The following is a 21,168-nucleotide window of genomic DNA, read 5'->3' on the forward strand; positions in this document are numbered from 1 at the left end:
CTGCCTGCCATGACTGCTTGCCAGAGAGAAGGGACTGATTTGGAGAAGCTCTGGGAGTATAACATACATGTCACACATGTGGATACACCACACACACACACACAAGTATTATCTTTTGATCCTTTTCAAAAACAGGACCTGACAAGGGACAACTCACCGGCATGCCCTGGAATCCTGGGTCTCCCTTGGGCCCTGGAGCTCCCGGAGTGCCCGGCCAGCCTGGGTTCCCCCTTTCACCTTTCAGCCCCTCGAGCCCGGGGAGGCCTGGAGGCCCCATGGGCCCCGGACGCCCTGGCGGGAGACACAGCAGACACACACTTGAGGCTGGAGGGAGGGCTGAGGTGCAAGTGTCACTAGAGTGTGCTTGGCACTGCCACCCAGATGCCCCCGACTGTTCACAGCAAATCTCGAGCCCTGAAGACATCCAGGCAGGTCCTGGAGGGAGGACTCTCAGCAGGCAGTAACCGCTGTGACAAACACCCGTCTCAGACTCAGGTGTCCCGTGGGCCCTGTGCTGGCGGGGGCCGAGCCGCAGCACAGCCGCCCTGCTCAGGGGGCCAGAGGTCACGCTGGTTTTAAACCACCAGTCCTTTCCGTGATGTCCTGTCTCCCTCCCCCTAGTTACCTGTCGTGCATACCACGTTCCTTGACAGAAAGGACACAAGAAAAGCACCAACAACAGAGGCCCAAGCGACAGTGGCCCAGAGTCTTCCGCAGTTTCAAGGGGTAAAAAAAGCTGCCAGCTTCTCACAGAAGCTCATTCAAGACTCTGATTATTCGTGTTACACCTGCGTACTTTTGTGCCTCTTTCGGCCCCAGCTGAGCTCATTAAATGTCCTTACCTGGCAGGCCGGGTTGTCCTTGCGGGCCGCGGTCTCCTTTGGGCCCCTCTACCGCGTGGCCTGGGGTCCCTGGCAATCCCGGCTGTCCCTGTGGTCCCGGGGGACCCATGAATCCTTGTTCTCCTTTGGATCCAGGAATTCCTGGGCTCCCGGCTAATCCTGGGAAGCCCACATCGCCCTTTGAACCTGAACAGTAAAGACAGTTGAGACGGTGGTAAAATGCAGGAAGAGGAGCCCAGTGCGCCACAGGGGAGGGAGGCGCCTCCAGAAGGCCCAGGAGGAAACCAGAGCTAGGGACCCTTCTCCCTCCTCTCTACTGAACAATGGTCCAGACTCCCGCCACAGCCACCTGGAAAAGGAAAGCTGAGGGTGCCAGGAACCTGCCCTCATCCCTTATGCTCTTTAAAGCACGTGTTCTACGGCAAAGGGACTTGCACACATGTGGAGACAAGCCTGCAAGGTATGGCACTGCCGAAATTAGGGGCTTGTTCCATCCATAGGCGAATGAAGAAGCAAACGGTGTCACATCCACCCCAAGGAGCTCGACTCAGAAGAAGGAGTGAACGACGGACACAGTAGTGGAACTATGGCCCCGGTGACTCTCAGGCTCGTTATGCCGAGCTCAAGAAGTCAGGCTGAAGCGCACCTGCTGCAGGACTCCATCTGTGTAAAATTCTAGCTAGTACAAGCTAATCGACAGTGCCAGAAAGCAGACCCACGGCTACCTGGGGTGGAGTGGGGTGGAGGGGGCAGGAAGGGGCAGGAGGGGGCTGGCAAGGCAGCCTGGGGAACTTCGGGGCGGCGACGTGCTCACATCTTGGACGTGCTGTTATTTACATGGATGTGTACACATGTATCAAGATCTATCAAACTGTACACTTTTAAATGTATGCAGTTTATTACACGCCAGTGACACCTCAATAAAGCTGTTGTTTTTTAAAAATTTCTAAGTCAGAACTTGTAGGAAAAAAACTGCATGTTTAGTCTTAAACCTGTTACACCAAACTCGTCAAAAAATGACAAAATTCTAGGACCGTCTTAAGGTTAGTAAGGAAAAGGCAGAAAGGAAGGAAACAGGGTCACCATCTAGAAGGATCAGGGCCCTCCTTGGGGTCCCTCCCACATGCGCCCACGTCACGAGGCTGTGAATCCAAGACCCTGCACAGCACACGGGGGCTTGTCACACACCAGCGCAAGGCGTCCGCTCTCCTGTCCCAGACCCTAATATATCGCCACCCTAAGTCCAAGGGCTTCCCTGGATCTGCCTGCCCTGCTCTGAGGGCGCTGTGTGAGCCAGCGGTTCGCTGAAAAGGAAGAACAGATTTAGCAAATGTGTTACCTTTGTCTCCTTTGCTCCCTGGAAACCCTGGGAATCCTCTTCCAGGTAGACCTACAAGATAAAGGCGAGAAGCCAGGCTTACCTCTCCTAAAGCAGCCGAGCTGCAGAAGCAGCACAAAGAAACGTCCACTCTTTGTGCCAAAACCATGCACTATTTGCTAGAACACAAAGAAGTCACTTCACTGTATTTGCAAGTAAAATTACATTCCCACAGTTGTTCTAAGATACCCTGGACTGGATAAAGTAATGTGGTACGTTTTCCCAAGTACCTCTGAGCTCAGAACCACTACAGCATTTAGTAGAAACAACTTGTACAAATGGGTACTAATCTCCCATTATTGTCTGGAGACTCACAAATCAGCTTTTCTCAGATGACCATTCAACTAACAGCTACTCTCAAAGGTGGTGCAGAGAGCCAGGTGGGCCAGCAGACAGCAGGGAGCCCACCAATGTGCATTAAGCGTGTGAGGCAAGATCCAAAGGAGGGAAGTAGCTGTGGTGGCGCTTTTAATGAATTATTTTTATAGGAAAATGAACGTACATAATACAAACATAAGGCTCATAGAATGAAAACACGAACTGTACAAAGAGGCCAGTGCCAGCAGTCAGGGAGCCTCTGGCCACCCATTCCCAGCTCTGCTGCCCTCGCTCCATCCCCATGACCTGGGATCACCTGTTTCACGTTAAGTGTTACCCTCTTGCTACTGGGTTGGCCAAAATTTCATTTGGGTTTTTCCATAAGATGTAACTCAACCTACATGACTATTAACTCAATATATACACGCATATTATTACATGTGTGATTGTCATCACTGGAGCTCACAGCTTGCACTTTTTGCCCAAGTGGCCATGTCCCCATCAGGGAGAGGAGCAGATTCAGGGGACAGCAACTATTCCCAGGACCATCTGTCTAAAGGGAGGAAGGCCAGGCAGAGAAAGCAATGGTCTGGGCTTTCTGCGTGTGTCTCTTTCACTCACCACAAGAGCTCAGGCCATTTCAAGGGCAGGTGCCCAGAAGCACCTGTGGAATAAACGAGCACTGCCCCTCCCCTTCTCATCCCACCCTGCCCAGGCATCCACGTCACCATCCCATAGACGCAAGGATGGAACGCAGGCGCCACCTTACACGGGGCCCCGGTCACTCAGCGAGCAATGGGAAGCTCTGGGAGACGTGCGCTCCAGGGCACAGCCTCACTCTGAGAGGGAACGGACGCGCAACGTACCTGACTCGCCCTTCTCTCCCACCGACCCTGGGATTCCATCGCTGCCGGGCTCCCCTTTCTGGCCAGCTGGACCCGTGGGGCCAGGCTTCCCAGGAAGACCTCAAAGAGAACGGTCAGACTGGTCAGCACCCTGGTCTGTGTAGAAAATGCACCACCGTTCCCAACATGCTTCTGAGGGGCCGTTCCCACTCCCCGAGCAGGCCCGGCTTCCCGGAAGTTGCTCCTGAATCCCCTTCAGAAGGGATCACTGGGTGCTGACCCCCAAAAGCTGGAGTGAGCGGAGACAAAGCGTATCCATCAATCATGCCAACTAGGAAAACTTGTTTCTAAAACCAGTTCCAGTGTAAGTGGTGTGAAGACCTTGGAAGACCCTGGAAGCGCCCCCAGACGCAGTCTATTCAACTGGAGGAGGAGGTGTGACCCCACAGGTCATCCAGAGGTCACCCAGCCTGACGCCCCGTGACCTCCCTCCACAGGCCCCCACGTATCCTGAAATGTGGTTTCTACCTGCTTCTCCTTTGATGCCAGGAATGCCATCCAGTCCCGGGAGGCCTTTGTCACCTTTCTCTCCAGGCAACCCAGGGCTTCCTAAGAAAGAGCGGAACACCCAGTTCCCGTGACCGAGACCTTCTCTTTCCACCCCCGGACCCCGAACTCGGGAGAAGGTTGGCCCACTTACCCGGATAGCCAACACTTCCTGGGGAGCCTTTGGGGCCCGGGGACCCGGGCATCCCTGGGATCCCAGTGCTTCCTTTCTCTCCCTTCTCGCCGGGGCTTCCGGGAAATCCTGCTAAGCCCTGGTCTCCCTGTGGGTGGAGATTGGGCCCATTAATGCTGTATCTGCCCCAGACACGGGTCTGGAGGCGCCTCCTGTATACACGTGGGCGCAGGGACGACCGCCTGTATACACGCGGGCGCGGGGATGACCGCCTGTATACACATGCGTGCAGGGACGACCGCCTGTATACACGCGGGCGCAACAACTCCTGCCTGGCGGAACTCCACTTCTGGATTTCTAAAGAGGGAATCGAAGCCCACTCTGGAAACCGAGGAGGAGCCAGAAACCCAGCGGCAAAGAGCAGCTGCCTGTTTTGCTTCTCTAGTTCCTCCTTCGCTTCGCCCCACGATAATTTGCTGCTCCAGCTCTCAGCAAGTCTCGGGTCCTCCCTGGGGGAGGCGGGGAGACTGTTCCGTTAGGATTCATTCACTGTGCAGAACTGCTTACTACACACTCCCTGGCAGCCTTTGGTGAGGGAGGGAGACAGGTGGGACAGGGTTCTGCGGGAATGGGTGGGAGGGGCTTCTACGTGATAGGTGGGAGGGGCTTCCAGAGACAGATGGGAGGGGCTTCCAGAAACAGGTGGGAGGGGCTTTCGTGCGGGACGCAGTTACCTTGTCCCCGGGCCGTCCTGGAATCCCAATGCCAGGCAGCCCCGCCTGCCCTTTCTCTCCTTTTGCCCCCTTGTCTCCAGGTAAGCCAGGAATGCCCTGCGGGCCGGGGATGCCAGCCACACCTTTTGGTCCTGGCATTCCTAGAAACACACACAACGGAAGCAGGTTGTATGGTTAGCCCGTGCTAATATTACAAATAAGAACGCGCCTCAACAGCCAGTGGAGAAGGAGGCGGGAAAACACACATCCCTCCTTTCTCGGGCTGTGCGTCGTCCAGGCAGGGGCCAGTCATCCCGCCTGGGAGAAGGACGCTGGGAAACAGCCTTCCTGTTTTTTAAAGACAGTCACATTACAAAGGGGAAAGGAATATGCTAACCGCTCAGCCCATGCCTACTTTCCCAACAGCATAAAGCGGCTTCCTTGTCCTTTATTCTGCAGTCAAACTTCACTACCCAAATGAATCAGAGGGGGCGTGACGCAGGTCATGGAGAACAGAAGTGTGCCTGCTTCCACGACTGATGTGGGCAGTCAGACTAATCTATAAATAGGTGCCCCCAGCAGCTGGACGTTCATATCTTAAATAAAGAGTGCGCCTCTCACAGGCCTGGGGAGGAGCCGTGAGCAGGCCTGCTGGCCTGGCTTGTGGCCCCAGGAGATTCTGAGAAGCCTTGGGAGCCAGACCGCTTGCGCCCCTCAGCTCTCAGCTCTCTGTCTCCTCTGCGGCAGCTGCCACTGCAGCAAATGCCAATGGCAAAGTGTGAAGCCAGCTCAGCACTAGGGCAGAGGGCCCAGGAGAGTCTTCTGAGCTAATGTCAGGAGAGCAGGAGCCTCTGGTGCTGAGAAAACTGAGTGGAGAATTAATCGCCTTTTCGATGGATCCAGATAGACACACCTAAAGGAAGCCCACAGCCTACCACCCATGTTGATCTTGTTAAACTGGGAGGGCTTTTGTCTGTTTTTTTAAGCCACGGTCATAGGGTCAGCCAAATGCCCACCATCCCTAGGCAAGAGGTCTCACACGAAGATGTGAGTCTGTGTAAAAGACACGTCTCCCTGGATTATGTCCTCAGGCAGTGGGCCTCACGTAAGGCTCGCCCCAGCAGCCCGACAGGTGCCACAGGCACGCCTGGAAGAAGCCCCCTTTCCGAAGCCCCACATACCTGGTAGGCCCATTCCACCAGTGGATCCTTTGGGACCAGGAAGTCCCGGAGCACCTGGGATCCCGCTCACACCTGGATCACCTTTAGGTCCTGGGATCATAAAGACAAAAACCCAACAGATCAACAGCCACGAAAAATGACAGGTAACTCATCCCCACACGAGCCCCTGCCGTGCGGGCGACCTTGGACTTCCCACTGTACCTGGCTGCCCGGGGTGTCCTGCCTGACCATCCTTTCCCGGCACACCTGGGGTTCCCGGGTCTCCCCGGGATCCTTTATCACCAGTCGGACCAGTTTGTCCTGTACAACACAGGAAAAAAAAAATGATGATGCAAGTCTGCTTAAAGCAAGCGGCAGAAACACAGGTTGGTGCGTCAGCGTGCGGGAAGAACTGAACGCCCCTGCACTCCCGCCCCGCCCCGCGGGTGGGGCTCCCCGACGTCACCTTTCTCGCCTTGGTCTCCCTTCTCGCCCTTCATGCTGCCCATGTCCACCTTGTCCATGGAGCCTGGCTTGCCGGGGAGCCCCACGTCGCCTTTGTCGCCCTTGAAGCCAGGGTCTCCCCTGGGTCCCGAAGAGCCGGGGAAGCCGTGGTCCCCTGCAGAGAGAGGAGGCACGCGTGACACGTGGCCAAGGGCCCCGGGCAGCGACCAGCGTGCCTTCTTTCTGGCCAGTAGAAGCGACTGACGGACAAGGAACAAAGAAGAAGCAGCCTCTCCGAAAGCGGTGCTCAAGGGCCAGCGTCCGCCTCACCCAGAGCAAGTGACGCCAGGCAGACGGGCAATAAGCCGTTTCCAGAGTTCATCATCTGCTGATACTTCCAACACATGAGACTTCAACTCTCAATTTGAATAAATGACATTTTTCTCTCCTTCCTAAATCCCTTCATGACTCCTGGTCACAGTGACCCCTCAACTCTACATGAAGTAACGGGAGGGGAGCTCTGTCCCATTCAACTACACAAATCACCACTTTTATGTCTAAGGTTCAAAGTCAATTTTGTTTAAAAAAAAAACAATATTATTTTGGACTAAATGTCATGATAGGAAATAAAAATTAAGACTTGTAAACTTGCTCTGTTTGCTACTTTGACTCTAAAGACTCAGTTCCTTTGACCTTGCATGATTGAAGATTCCACTATTTCTAAAAAAACAAAACTCAACGGTACCAACAAAGAAAACCCCAAAACCTGTCTTCTCTTTGACTTTTTGGTAGGGCACAGTAATCCCCATGAATCATGAGTTACATGAGGAGGACTTCTGGACCCCTCGCTTGATCTTCTTCTTTCCTAGGTTTCCTGGGATGAACTACAACCTACAATGATTAGAGAATTTCCCACAAGGCACTGGGGCCCAGACATACACAACACAAGCTTTTCTGAAGTCACTGCTCCTTACCTTTGGCACCTGGCAATCCTGGCACGCCCGCTGGCCCTGGCGAGCCGGGCTGCCCTGGAGTCCCCATGACTCCCATCTCTCCCTTGGGACCTGTGGCCGGACAGAAGGAGCGTGAATGTTGGTGGCGGAGGCCGAACGAGAGTCGTGAACAAGAGCCGGGAGGCACCTCCCCAGGCCCACGTGGGTGGAGCTCACAGTCGCTCACCTGGAATGCCAGGCTGGCCGGGGGTGCCCTGCTGTCCAGGAAGGCCAGGCAGCCCAGACTGCCCCGTCAGGCCGGGGAGCCCCTGGGACCCTTTGTCTCCTTTGGGGCCCGGCATGTCCAGGCCTGGGAAGCCGGGGAAGCCTTTCTCTCCTTTCACTCCGGGGGGGCCTGAGACAGGGAAGAGAAGGGGCGTCAGCAGGACTGGCGGGGTGTCCGGCGGTGCCCTGAACCCCGTGCGCCCGTGACTTTCTGCAGAAGGCATGTGGCTGTGGCCTCATCAGGGCGGGGGCCATGGAGCTGCTCCCCGTCCTCAGACAGTGGTGTGTGGGGCTGCCGCTGGGCATGCCCTGTCCCAAGACCAAGCTCCCTCTGCCCGCCGGGGCATTGGCAGCAGGCTCCTCCCCAGCCCTTCTGCGGTGGTGAGACTCAGCCCAGCGTCCCCCGCGTGGCTCTCCCTGGCTGTCCTCTGCTGCCCACCACCACTGTCTCACTTGACGATGGTTATAAAGGCAGAAGCAGCTTCTAGACGCGGACTCCTGTGTGTTCCCCACGACTCACTACCCCTCCTGTGGAAGGATCAGACAGAGGCGCCGATCCTTCTGAATTAAATAAAAAAGGTACTGAATATACAATACGGGGGAAGTGTCTCTGGCCATAAACCAAGTTCAGAGAGAGGAAGAGAATGGCATCCGTGACTCTGTGTGTGTGTGTGTTAGGCGCTCAGTCCTATCCAACTCTCTGCGACCCCATGGACTGAAGCCCGCCAGGCTCCTCTGCCCATGGAGTTCTCCAGGCAAGAATACTGGAGTGGGCTGCCTTATCCCTTCTCCAGGGGATTTTCCTGACCCAGGGATCAAACTTAGGTCTTCGGCTTTATAGATGGATTCTTTACCACCTGAGCCATCAAACCTGTACCCACAAAATAGAGCTGTACCCACAAAAGAGCTGCCTCTTCCCCTTTGAGCCACAGACTGTGAGTTAGGGAAAGGGGGCATTCTGGAAGAACGCAGTATCACCTGATGACCCTGGGGGTCCCTGTCCTCCGGGGGGGCCCATTGCTCCAGGGGGGCCGATTCCGGGGACTCCCGGAGCTCCTTTGGGGCCTTGAAATCCAGGTGGTCCTGGGTCACCTGGATGGGGAGGAAAGAGTGACCACTCGCACAGGGGCACGGCCGTGTCGGGGCGCAGCACCCACCACACCAGGTGCCGGGAAGCCGTCCAGGGTTCTCATCATTCATTCAACAAACATTTACTGGGGCCTCGTAGGGGCTCTGAGGCCACACGAGAAACAGGCCCCTTCCCTGCCACCAGCTGGATTTGCCCGTAAGACGTTACCTCTGAGCCCCTGGAGGCCTGGGGGGCCGATGGCGCCGTGCTCTCCAGGAATTCCCGGTCCTCCGACGTTTCCCTTCTCCCCGGGGGTGCCGGGGATGCCAGGTATCCCGGGCAGGCCTTTGAGTCCCGGCAGACCAACTCCAGGCTCGCCCTGGAGACCAGCAGCACAGGGAAGCCGGTGACCCTCCGAGCCGAGGTTTGTGGGCTGTCACACCTGGCGTGCACTTGGGGAGCTCTTTTGCTATCTGTGGCTCGGGCCATGGAGGAGGCGCCTAAGGACCCCGCAGCGCTCAGCGCAGTCCCCATCACCACCAATTCCTGGGCCCAAATGTCCCTATCACGGAAGCTGAGAGCGGCTGCGGCCCACCCTCCCTGGGGGCTTCATGTTGCTTTCTTCCTCCACTCCCGAAAGGACACGTTGCACACGGAGACCCAGGACGCACTCGGGCAACAGCCCAGACGCGAAGCGGAAAAAAGCGATTCCTCTGCAGAGACGCGGCGCTGCGTGCTGCCCCACGTCCCCTGGTGTTTCCTGTCTGATGCTATTTCACATAAAACACGCTGACCCAACACACCCCGTGGGATTAGCAGCCTATGATTTATGTGTCCAGTTCATCACAGCGATGTGGACAGCAATCTGGGGAATGCTCGAAACATACCTTCTGTCCAGGTGGACCGGGGTTGCCAGGTAAGCCGTTGAAGCCTTGACGACCCGGATTCCCAGGAGGTCCAGCGTCTCCAGGTAAACCATCAACGCCTGTTTGGAAGAGTCAAAAAAATCTATGTAAATCAATGTAAAACACTACTCCTGACATCCTCCACTTCTTTAACCTGCTCAGATGAACTTGAACAGACTTGAGGGGTCAGCAAGGAAGATGAGACCGTGCTGGGCCTGGTGGGGGCAGCTGGGGCAGGGACCCCTCACGGTGCCGGCCACCCCCTCCTCTTTCTCCCTCTGTCCTGTCCCTCCGTTCCTTTCCTACTTTGCAAACTTTTTTTCCTGTCTGCTCCCTGCAAACACATCACACCAGTATTAGCAGACTGGGAATGGCGATTTAGACTCTGGGGACTCTGAGTGAGGTCAGGGCATCCCTGTTGCCTGGTTAGAAAACCAGCCCGGATCTCCCAGTGCAGACCTGGATCTTTAAAAAACAAAAATCCTTGGGCCACGCCACACAACGCACGGGAACCTGGTTCCCTGCCCAGGGATTGAACCCGTGCCGCGTGCATTGACTAAGTGAAGTCTTCGCCACTGGACTGCCAGAGAAGTCCCTGAACCCACACGTGAGCAAGACCCCTCGTGAGGCCCCAGCAGGGCTCACCTTTGGGGCCGGGAGGCCCAGGAAATCCAATCCCAGGCTGGCCGATGGCGCCCTTCTCTCCAGGGAGGCCTGGCCTTCCGGGGCTTCCAGGAAAACCTCGGTCACCTGCAGCAGGAGAGGCCAGTGGTCAGAGGAGAACAGGAGCACTTTCCCAGGGGGCCCCCAGGTGAACCGGTGAGAATCCTAAGGGTACCTTGTGGCCCCTGGAAGCCGGGGGACCCAGGAAGTCCTTCTGCTCCAGGGGGGCCGGGCAAGGGCACGACTTTCCCCGCCTCGCCCTTGGGACCTGGGGAAAGAGAACAAACGCTCGGCGTGAGGGCCGCAGCCTCACGTCCGGGAGAGCAGCCCTGTCCACATGCCTCCCTGCCTTCCTCCCACTGAAGCCTCTCTCACAGAGACCGACTGCCTCTTCACAAACGTCCAGACTGACCCGGACATTTGGTCGACACAGGCATCCCTTACGTGTCCAAAACAAGAGTCACGAAAAGCTGAAAACTTTGCACACAGACAGCAAGGCAACCCCGGGTCACCATCTGTCCAAGTCAGGACCCTCTGGCTGGCCCCTCTGAGCGTCTCAGATGGGACTGGCTCTCCGCTGCTCTGAGGCCCATCCGCTGGAAGCCATCTTCAGGACCTGCTCCGCGGGTGACACGAGCAGGGTTATCGCCAGCAGCCCAGAAAAGCCTCCTTTCCCTCTGCAAGCTGGGAGGGGCAGGCCCAGCCCCGGGCGCCCATGCCTGAGGGGACCACTGGGTGTCAGGATCGAGCTGTGTCAGGGAAGGACCACGGGCCTCATCCCCACTGAATCATCGCCTACGTTAAAGAATTCAGGATAACGAGGCCCTCCCGAGGGCGGCGGCACTCTTGTTAGCTTCAGACTGTGGGAACCGCCGGGGCCTGACCCCAACACATCTCTGCTATCAGGCCCAGGCCTGGGGACGAGGCTTTTACGATCCTCAAAGTAAACACAGCTCTGGCCGATCAGAGCAGCTGGGTCTCTAACCCCAGAGCTGCCGGGGTCTGGAATGGCCCAGGGACCTTCCAGAATGTGGAGACTGACCAACAGCACTGCTAGCCTTCCACCTTTGGGAGCCTTCTTCTCATCCTCTCAAGACCTACCTCTGTGTACCCCACTGGCTTTTCTGATGGTGGTGGTTTCTGGCTGAGAAAAAAAGCTGATTCCTATTTACACTCTGCAAGTGTTCAGATTCAGGGAAGGAAATGGCAACCCACTCCAGTACTCTTGCCTGGAAAATCCCAGGGACGGCGGAGCCTGGTGGGCTGCCGTCTGTGGGGTCGCACAGAGTCGGACACGACTGAAGCGACTTAGCAGCAGGCATGTTCAGATTCGAGAAGCACAAAGAACACTCGAGACGGTGCTCCGGGAATCAGGAGTAGGAGGGCCCGTTCTCCAAGACCAAGGGGCTTCCTAAGTCAAGCCCAGGATGTCCTGCCCCGAAAGGAATCATGAATGAGACATTTCTCAGATCCTTGCTAAACAGCAAACAAGTAAGTTCTAACTTAAGGCCAAGTAACCAGTGATTACCTAGCAATGACGTTAGGAATAACCGACACAGAAAGCTGGGTTTGGACTTCCATCAAAGGCTGCTGGCATTTCCTGCGGTACTGAGCTGATGACTCTACACTGTGCCTTCACAGGGAGATGACGGCTCCCAGTGGGGCCGAGACTGGTGGAACTTGGGGCTGGACACCGGCTCGGGATGGTGGGCAGCTCTTCCTGGAAACCCTGACCATCCACTGCTGAGTCACTGCACTCCTCGGGGTTTCCTGCTCACGCCACGGGAATCATCCCCGGCCACCTTTCACTCACTTCTCCAACTTTTAAAACGTCTCAGTAAAGCTCACGTCCTCTGTGTCCCGGTCACTCCTGATCTCTTCTTTTGTAAGTTTTGCAGGCAACCATGTCAGTGTTCCCTTTCTCCTCGGTTGTCGTTCAGTCGCTAGGTCGAGTCTCTCTGCGACCCTACGGACTGCAGCACGCCAGGCTTCCCTGTCCTTCACCATCTCCTGGAGTTTGCCCAGACTCACGTCTATCGCATCAACCATCTCATCCTCTGTCGTCCCTTTCTCTTCCTGCCCTCAATCTTTCCCAGCATCGGTGTCTTTCCCAATGAGTCAGCTCTTCACATCAGGTGGCCAAAGTACTGGAGCTTCAGCTTCAGCATCAGTCCTTCCAGTGAATCACAGTCAGCTAACAGTGAGCAGCTGTGTGCGGGCCCTGGCGAGCCCCCTTCCCTGCGGTCCCTGACGATGAACCAGTGACGGCGATGCCGTGGAGCACATCCGTGGGACCCCTCACACAGCCTGCCCCCCACGGCCTCTGCTGACGCCCAGGTGGTGGGCTCTGGGAGGGTGGGAGCTCTGGCTTGCTTCCTCTCCGGTTACAAAGCAGCATGCGTGGCACCCAGAGCAACACGAAAACTCTCAGGTGACTGAAACTATCATGGAGCTAAAGAGCCAGGTTGACGTGACTGTGGGTCAGTCACTGAGTGTGTGCAATCAGCGGAGGGGTGGGAAGGACGTGGCCTGGGAGACACAGAAGCCAAAACGGGCCACGCATCGGGGAAAAAGGGAGCAGGGGCTTATGCTCGTTTACCATCCACAGAAAGGGCTGATTTTCGCTGGTACACACGGCATGTGCGTGCTGGTGCTAAGCCGCGTCAGTCATGTCCCACTCTTTGCAACCCCCTGGACTGGAGCCTGCCAGGCTCCTCTGCCCATGGGATTCTCCAGGGAAGAATACTAGAGAGGGCTGCCATGCATGGCATAGTTATTTACAAGGAAATTACCTTAAATTCAACTTCTTGTCATCCAGATGTGACACACATCACCCAGCCCAGCTCATAAAGGAAGGGATGACATATGGGAATGCTAAGGAAGGACCTGTCCAGGCCACAGTCCACCTCCTGGCAGGACTGAAACCAGACCCACACCCGCACCTGGCTGTGCCCAGGCTCCTGGTGCTCTGGGGCAGCACCCGAGGACCTCGGGCCTCACCTGGCTGGCCTGGGGCCCCCGGGGTTCCTGGGAAGCCTATCTGTCCTTTGTCACCAATGGGGCCAATCGGGCCAAAGCCTGGAGGCCCCGGAGGGCCGATGTCGCCACGGCTCCCGGGGAATCCGACGCCTCCCGGGGGGCCACGCTCCCCTTTCAATCCTACGGAACCCTGCAGTGAAAAAGAGAGAGTTATCAGCAGACATACCAGCGCTCCGACCCAGCGCACACTCCCAGCATCTGCGGTAAATGAGTGACCAGGGTCTAACGTGGCTGTGTGACCCGTCAGCAAAGGTCAACCTGCAGTTAATCAGCGAAACCACATTCTTCCATCTCAGCAGAGCGATCACCCTGCCTGCCTCCCCCCAGACCAGGGCACACGCCGCAGAGGAAGGCATTTATCTCTGGAATCTTCTCTGAAAGGGTGACTTGAACGCCATTAACTTTAAACTTCACCTCCCACCCAGCAGCTGGGCACCTTTTCAGTTCCCCCAGATCCATCAGAAGACAGTGGCCCCCTTATCATCTCATTGTTCAAGGCGAGGTCCTCAGCTCCCGAGTTTACAGACCACAGCTTTCCCAGGGGACGAGAGACGAGTCTGTCTATGACAATGACCCCCGAGTGGAAACAGGCAGTTATGATACCAATGACTCGTTTATCTACCTATCCATCCGTCAAGCACACATTCAGAGTCTGGGAATCCACCTACCGGGGAGCCTCTGGGGCCGGGCAGACCCGGTTGGCCGTCTCTTCCGGGGGAGCCCGCTCTGCCTGGCATGCCGGGCTGGCCTGGGAAGCCGGGGTCTCCTTTGTCGCCTTTGAGCCGTATATCGAAGTAGATCTCACCGGGCTCGCCCTTGGCTCCCGGCTGGCCCATGAGCCCCGGCGCACCTTGCGGACCCTGCAAGAACAAAACCTGATGATGCCCCCGGCAAAGACGCTGGTCCAGAGAGCAACGCAGAGCCAACGAGGAGCCAGGATGCCTGGGCAAGTGGGAATGGGCGTAGGTTTCCTCGTTCCCCGTCTGGGAGCCAGCCAGCAGCTCTGTGACCAAGCCCTGAGCTGACTTCACTGCCGCATTGCCCTGAAAAAGCCTTTAGGAGGGATTGCTGGCAGGGGCAGGCACAGAAAAGCAGCTGTCCCCAGCCCGTGGGCCGGTCCCCGGTGACTTTCTTGCCTTTCACAACTGCTAACGTTGCCCAGAACAGGTCAGCTCTGACTGGCAGGGGCTGGATTGAGACTCCTTGGGCCCAGGAGCCAGAGCCAGAGCTGGGAACAGCCACGTTCTCCACGTCTGACCAGTGCTGAAATCAATGCAGCTTCCCTTCCATGCTCATGGCCCTAATTCCGGAAGAGATGAGAGAGTACAAGGCACCTGGGCAGAGGAGACGCCCGTGGCGAGCACCCGGCCATCTCTGTAACCACGACGCTGAGCCGTCAATGGAACACGAGTAAGTTTCCCAAGAGACTATCTCTCAGCTCCTGGAAGGCAGGATCCTCAAGGGAGGCCCACACCCCTGGAAGGTGCTTCCTCCAGCCTCCCGAGCAGAGGGAAGAGCCAGGGCTTCCAACGACTGTCTCAGTGAGCTGCTCTCTGAGAGGAGTCTGCAGGCTCCCTGCTCACTAGGCAGGATTCGTGTGGCTTGAGCCCCTTTTTGTAAACTCCCTTTTAAATGGATTTTGGATGTCTGTGAACCACATGCACACACACACACGCACTCACACACGCACACACCTCTGTGTCTATGTGTAACCTGGGCTCCTCAATGGAGAGAGCCAGGGGGCAGGGAGACACCCAACTCTACACAAGCTTTAGACGTCAACACGGCTCCCATTCCCCACACGCCTGCAAGGTGTCCCATCCTGGGGCACCCCTGACTCTTAACCCAACTCTGCAGGGAAACCACGGGAACGACCACTCTGCAGGTGAGGAGCTAATATTCAGAGAAGGTCAGTGATATGTCCAGGACCGCACGCCAGAAAGTACTGATTTCCCGCCGCAGAGCCCATCCTGGGTCCCCCTACACCCTGTGGGCCCCGTGGAGTCAGGTGTTATTTAGGAAAGCCTGCCTCGGACACAGACGTGGGGGCTCGGCTCAGAGGGGTTTGGGGGCTGGCATGCTAGGGAGGCATCACCGTGGGGCTGACATGTATCTGCTCATCTGGCCTCCGGGGAGTCAGACGGTGCCAGCTCAGTTGTGGGGAGGCTGCTCCGCCCAGACGGGCAGTTACCCCTTCTCAAAGACGCAGCCAAAAACAGCCAGGGCTCTTCCAGAAGTCGGGAGAGGGGCGAAAAGGCTGCACTGCCCACTACTCTTTAAAAACTTAACATTAAGCCTCAGTTCCTTAGTCTCACAGCCACACTTCAAGGACTCAGTAGCCACCACCAGCCAGGGGTGCCCAAACGGGACAGTGCTGACCGAGGAGGTCTATCCTGGCAGAAAGTGCCGCTGGACAGACACCGCTGGTCGGAGCTGGCCCTGGGCCGAAGTGCCCCTGGGAGCCGAGCACACTTCGCTCAGCTCTCCTGGGGGATCAGGGAAAACGCTCGACCTACGTGTGCCGGTCCCCGGAGGGGCCACGCAGTATTTCCGCCAGCCACCCGCTGGGAAGGTTAGCAGGGGTCAGGGAGAAGTCATTACTTGGTTGAAAGCTGCTGTGGTATTTTGTAGCGTTTTCTCTCCGAGTTAATATTAGCTCCCGTGCATCCTTCAGTTCAGTTAGTTCAGTCGCTCAGTCGTGTCCACCTCTTTGCGACCCCATGGACTGCAGCACGCCAGGCCTCCCTGTCCATCACCAACTCCCGGAGCTTGCTCAAACTCATGTCCATTGAGTCGGTGATGACGCCCAGCTAAACTCAGAAACCTCTTCACACAGGAGCTCTGTTCCCACGTTACCACATTGCAGCCTGGGGTCCTCCCTGCTCTCAGGGACATTCACTGCCTGCTCATCTCTCCACTAGCTTTTCAGGGCTTTGAGGGCAAGACCAAGGCTCCAAGGCTTTCTTTCTTGTCTCTGTGTGTCTGTCTCCAAGAGGGAGATGCTGGAGGAAGGACATGCTGAACCAGCAATATCCATCAATAAAAAATTAATGCCAGGGTAAGGAATTACAACCAGTGCAGAACTTCTCAAAACAGAAGCACCTCTTATGTTGTGTCGATGATTCACAGCTTAGAGATACAGTGCTTTCTAATACTATGAGCACAGGGTGGGAAAAATACAATTTTTTCCCCCATACCGATGACCTTGTCAGGCATTGAGGGAGAAATCCAGGGTTTCTTTGAAAAGTGACATTTACACCCCAAGGACATCTCATGCGGTTTCTCTGCCACAGACCTTCTTAATCCTAAACGATTTAAAGGTCTTTTGATTCTCATCCCTTAAGATAAATACTGAAGAATCAAAAGCTGCCTTGGTGGTTCAGCTGCACACACTGGAGATCTGACGACTTGCGCATTCGTCTTCCCAAAAGTGTGCCGCCCTGGGAAAATTCAGGAGACGTTCCATCCAACCAACGCAGGTCATTCCCAGTGACCCCAGACCTGCTGGGGGCTGGGCTTCAGCGTCTCAGAGTGGACTCTGCTCCCCAGAATCAAACTCTCGGCCTTCAGAGGACATGTCTCAGAAGCGCCACCCTAGCCAAGTGCAGGACCAGAGGGGTTTTCACTGGAATCTGCTTTCCAGTTGGCTCTCCTGGTCTGCAGAGCCTCTTTTAGCCTCCAGCCAAATGCGAAATGAGGGAACCACATTTCCGAGCTAGTTTAACCATGGAGCTGTGACACTGCACCTACCAAAGGGAAAACCATCATCGTCTCAAGTTATTTACCCACAGAACAGTTTTTAGAAGTGTTTTCCTTCTATCCCAAGAAAGGAGCTCTGACGGACAAGGTTCAGGGATTTGCCTTTTTGCTGTACATCTTCTGCATTTTTTCTTCATCATGATTTCTCCTCATCCATCCCCCTTCCTTTCTTTTTCCTCATTTTTATTGGGTCTGGGGCTGGATCTAGGGGTGGGTGTCTGAACCAGGTTCCAGGCAGACTCGAAGCAGGAAATCTTTATTCCAGAAAGGCCAAGGAGATAAAGACCACGTCCAGACGCTGTCTGTGGCCTTCAAAGTGGTTCCGACTTTGATCCCCACCACAGTCAGCATTCCCAGCTTTGTGAACTTACAACTTATTTAGAAATATTTTAAACAATTGCGACTTCTAACTCAGCTCCCCAGGCACCGGGGAAGTTCTGGAGAGCAGAGGCCCGTGATCTGACTTCAAACGGAGAAAACCATTGAATTCCAGCTGTTTCATTCCTATCTCAACTCACTCTTGGCCTGGCCCACTTTTATAGAACCTTCAGAAATATCTTTTTAAACTACAAATGTAATTTGTACACCTAAAAAAGAATAAAGCTAAAGATTTAATGTTCAATTTAGAACAAAAGAAAAATGAAAAGAAAAAAGGAATGAAAGAAATTGGAGAAGCTGGTTAATGCTTACTGAACTTAGAAGAACAAAGACCATGTGAGAAGAAACCCCAGAGGTCTAAAAGCTTTAGCAGAGAAGCTGATTACACGCACGAAAGTCATGTCCTTCAATATTTAAGATCATTACTATAATTTCCTATTCAATGACTCCTTTTAAAACAAAGTAGAAAGGTTGAGAAACTGATATTCTGTTTAACTGAAAGTTTTCACATCCTGAGATTGAGATATTGCCTTTACAGGTTTGAAAAAGCATCTTTATAATAGATGTTGGTGATAGGAATTTTCAAAATCTATATCTGCAATAATGAGAATAAAGGAATAGCTCAGATTTCCAGAAGAAGATAGGTCCGTTTGCCCCCGACACCATAGAAACCATCACTGCCGAGCTTACTCACTGAGGGGTCCTAGGCTATCTGGTGGAGGATGGATGGTCATGCAGAAAGCCAACAGCTCACTAGCGTGGCTTTTGGCGTGACCCTTCGTGGCACCATTGGCTGCAAGAGCCCCTCGAGGCCCCGTGGGAAAGAGCCCCCCAGCGCTGAGCCACACCTGGACACAGGTTAAGTGGCTGCTGAATTTTGACCGGGTGAGAAGACCAGCAAGTTGGGATGAGGGTTCTGGATTCAATGCTTCAGCCCGTTCTCAGCTCAATCAGTCAGGAAGGACATGGCGGGTAATTCTAACTGTTCCACAAAGCAGTCCTTTACTGGCTCCCAAATAAAGCAAGAGTCCACTTGCAGATGCAAAAAGATACGCCTTTGCTGGTTTGCTCAGTGGAGCTTGTAACACGTACAGGAACTCAGGCTGGTCTACTTACGGGCAGTCCTTCCAGACCGTCCCTGCCGGGCAAGCCTCTGTCACCCTTGGCTCCTGGCTGTCCTGGGAAACCTTGCAAGAGACGGAGGGAGGGAAAATTCAGCACATCGTTGACAAGACACTTTCTAACTTCTAGGAAGCTTGAAATACTTCCTTTTTCAAGATTCAGAAGTGCAAAGATTTTATACAAAGTGGGTGATGTTTAAAGAATCTCAAGAGAGTAATGACCAAAAAATGCCTAAAATGGGCTCAGAAGTGGGGAAGTGACCCTGGAATGCACACCAGGACCCCTGACTCCGGATGGTTACGAATCCCTGCTCGCCCATCCAGGGAACACTTCCACCAAAGCAGGCGGTGACCTCCTCTGAGATGAGGAAGTTTTCAGAGCTGTGTGAACCACCTGCTGCTACCCTTTCACTAGGAAACCTTCCTGACACTGAATTTGTAGGCCATCTTGATCGTTTTCGACAAAATGGACAAATCCTGGAAGGGCAGGTCCACTTCTCATCTCTTGCTTTAACACTGATGCAGACCATCGGGTCAGGCATGTAAGACGTGCTTCACTGCGAAGGTTCTGACCCAATGAAGCAAATCCCAACCCAGTCCCTTTCACACTGGGGGTCTTACCTATTTCTCCGGGGGGTCCCTGTGGCCCTGGGGGCCCACGAAGCTCTGCTGTGTCACAGACGAGGCAACTGTCTCCTTTTTGACCTAAAACAGGACACACGGAGCATTATGCGGAACAAGGGAGCAGAAAGCCCTGCAGCACAGTGGCAGCGCAGGAGAGGCACCGTCCACCCAGCGCCCGCCCCGGACGCATCCAGCTGCCAGGGGCTGTGGGTCCCTGACACGGGGCCTGCCCTCTGCCCTCAGCACGGTCACAGGCGACCATGGGGACCCTTCTAAGGAGCCCCATTCTTCTGTCCTGCAGAGGGACAGGCCCTGTCTCAATCCACCGTGATCCAGAACTCCATTCTGCTCATCAGCCTGAGATGACACAATTGCATCCTTCTGTCTCTTAACTCTGAAACTCCCCATCATCTTTCTCTTTGATTTAGCGTTTCTTAGGAAACTGCCCCTCTAACTCCGGGACTTTGAACCTGTGTTCCAGGCTGACAGATGACACAGGGGAGTAAAAACAAAATCAAGAGCTGACCTGACACGGAAGAGGGACGATGAGAGGAACCCCAGAGCCGGAAGACGGGAGGACACGCATTTTTTTGGAAATGTGAATCTCTTGCCTCTTGATCTTCAAACTACGCTAAGGCCTTTGGGGTGTCTTGGTGCCTCTGTCCTAAACCTCGACTGTATCTAGGGTTCTGCAATGTACATGGTTGTCAAAGTGCTGAGACGTTTTCCAGGCCTTTGCACGTTAAACTTCTGAAGAGTGCAGATTCTCTGCAATCTAAAGCCAGACGTGGGGCCCAGAGGGATCAGTCCTGTGGGGGCCACACTGTCTCTGTTCTGGGCATTAAGAGCCATACTGTATAAATACCAGAACATCCTTGGTTTAGTCCATGCTAAGGCAGGCCTGTCTGTACAGAGATGAGCCATGTTCCCAAGATTGTGAGGGGATTATGCTGGGTCCTGGGCTGGCATTACAGACCCTTGAGAAGGTTAAGATAAAACAGAGCCCCGGGTAGAGTCGGCAGACCCACCATCTCAGAGCTGCTCACATTGATTAAGGGAACTGAGACAGGGGTGTGAACATCCTGTGTGCACACTTGTGATTGGGCTGACGGCTGGAAAGATGTGCATTCCTGGAGAATGGAGTCTCGGACTTTGAACCAGAGGACCGCACGGAGATATCAATCTGGGAATTTAATCTGCTGACCACAGGGAGGGACTCTGACTTCAAGGCCCCCATTGCCTCCCCGGTGATAACTGTCTCTCCAGCACCCAGTAATCTCAGCAGGGCCATCGGGAGGCGTCTCAAGGAAGGGACTTTGAAGACAGCTTCAAATGAAGAATGTACCCACATCCGCCCAAAGCCGGTACGTATGAAGGAATGTATCACACGCCCACGCACAGTCACCCTTTCTTGAACAATTAAACCTCTTACCTTTTTCTCCAACTTCGCCCGTCAACCCCGGCTGCCCTGGAATTCCGGGAGGACCCTGGTCCCCTGGCGGCCCAGGCTGGCATTCCACGATTCCATCTGAAATGGATTTTTAACAGTTACAGGATCACGCCCACCAAGCTGAAGCCAGGTGTTCTCACCGGCTCTTAATTCAGTCTCTGTTACAAAATGACCCTGTGTTCAGGCTTTCTGACAAGTACTAGGAATCCAGCTGTGATCTGGACAAGATACAGTCCCAGTACGTTAACTTGTAAAGCGCAACCAGCACACAGAGCCTCCGTCCGCTCCCCGTCACAAAGCCGTCACAGCTAAAGTTTCTACTTTATGATTCTAACACGTATTTCAGCTCTTGAGCCCCGTCCTGAACCTTATTTCATATTGTCTTGCAAAGTACACACCATCATCCTTACGACAAAGTACATCCCATGATCCTTACAGATTCAGAAACTGAGGCTCAAAGAGTGATGGGCTGTCCATATCCTACATCTGTGAGGTCAACAGAGACCTGAGAAACTTTATGCCTTTTTTTCCTGCTGAGAAGACTCACAGCAAAGTGCTCATTAT

The 21,168-nt window shown here is 54.8% G+C and overlaps 1 protein-coding gene across 1 annotated transcript in view; it reads right to left on the minus strand.

Annotated features, from left to right (window-relative positions):
- The window catches only part of COL4A1 (collagen type IV alpha 1 chain), a 132,996-nt gene that overhangs the window by 15,047 nt on the left and 96,781 nt on the right, over positions 1 to 21,168 (minus strand). The window contains exons 22-43 of the mRNA XM_061435369.1: positions 20,587 to 20,682; positions 19,152 to 19,235; positions 18,526 to 18,596; positions 13,941 to 14,132; positions 13,234 to 13,402; positions 10,409 to 10,501; positions 10,216 to 10,320; positions 9,553 to 9,650; positions 8,894 to 9,044; positions 8,575 to 8,688; positions 7,559 to 7,726; positions 7,354 to 7,443; positions 6,402 to 6,554; positions 6,158 to 6,256; positions 5,957 to 6,046; positions 4,797 to 4,936; positions 4,084 to 4,210; positions 3,912 to 3,992; positions 3,405 to 3,503; positions 2,182 to 2,232; positions 843 to 1,028; positions 158 to 291 (exon numbers count right to left, since the gene is read on the minus strand). Coding sequence (XP_061291353.1) covers positions 158 to 291; positions 843 to 1,028; positions 2,182 to 2,232; positions 3,405 to 3,503; positions 3,912 to 3,992; positions 4,084 to 4,210; positions 4,797 to 4,936; positions 5,957 to 6,046; positions 6,158 to 6,256; positions 6,402 to 6,554; positions 7,354 to 7,443; positions 7,559 to 7,726; positions 8,575 to 8,688; positions 8,894 to 9,044; positions 9,553 to 9,650; positions 10,216 to 10,320; positions 10,409 to 10,501; positions 13,234 to 13,402; positions 13,941 to 14,132; positions 18,526 to 18,596; positions 19,152 to 19,235; positions 20,587 to 20,682 — 2,591 coding nt within the window. The remainder of the gene's footprint in view (positions 1 to 157; positions 292 to 842; positions 1,029 to 2,181; positions 2,233 to 3,404; positions 3,504 to 3,911; positions 3,993 to 4,083; positions 4,211 to 4,796; positions 4,937 to 5,956; positions 6,047 to 6,157; positions 6,257 to 6,401; positions 6,555 to 7,353; positions 7,444 to 7,558; positions 7,727 to 8,574; positions 8,689 to 8,893; positions 9,045 to 9,552; positions 9,651 to 10,215; positions 10,321 to 10,408; positions 10,502 to 13,233; positions 13,403 to 13,940; positions 14,133 to 18,525; positions 18,597 to 19,151; positions 19,236 to 20,586; positions 20,683 to 21,168) is intronic.

This window comes from Bos javanicus, chromosome 12 (genome assembly GCF_032452875.1).
Source record: "Bos javanicus breed banteng chromosome 12, ARS-OSU_banteng_1.0, whole genome shotgun sequence".
In the NCBI taxonomy this organism is placed as follows: Eukaryota; Metazoa; Chordata; class Mammalia; order Artiodactyla; family Bovidae; genus Bos; species Bos javanicus.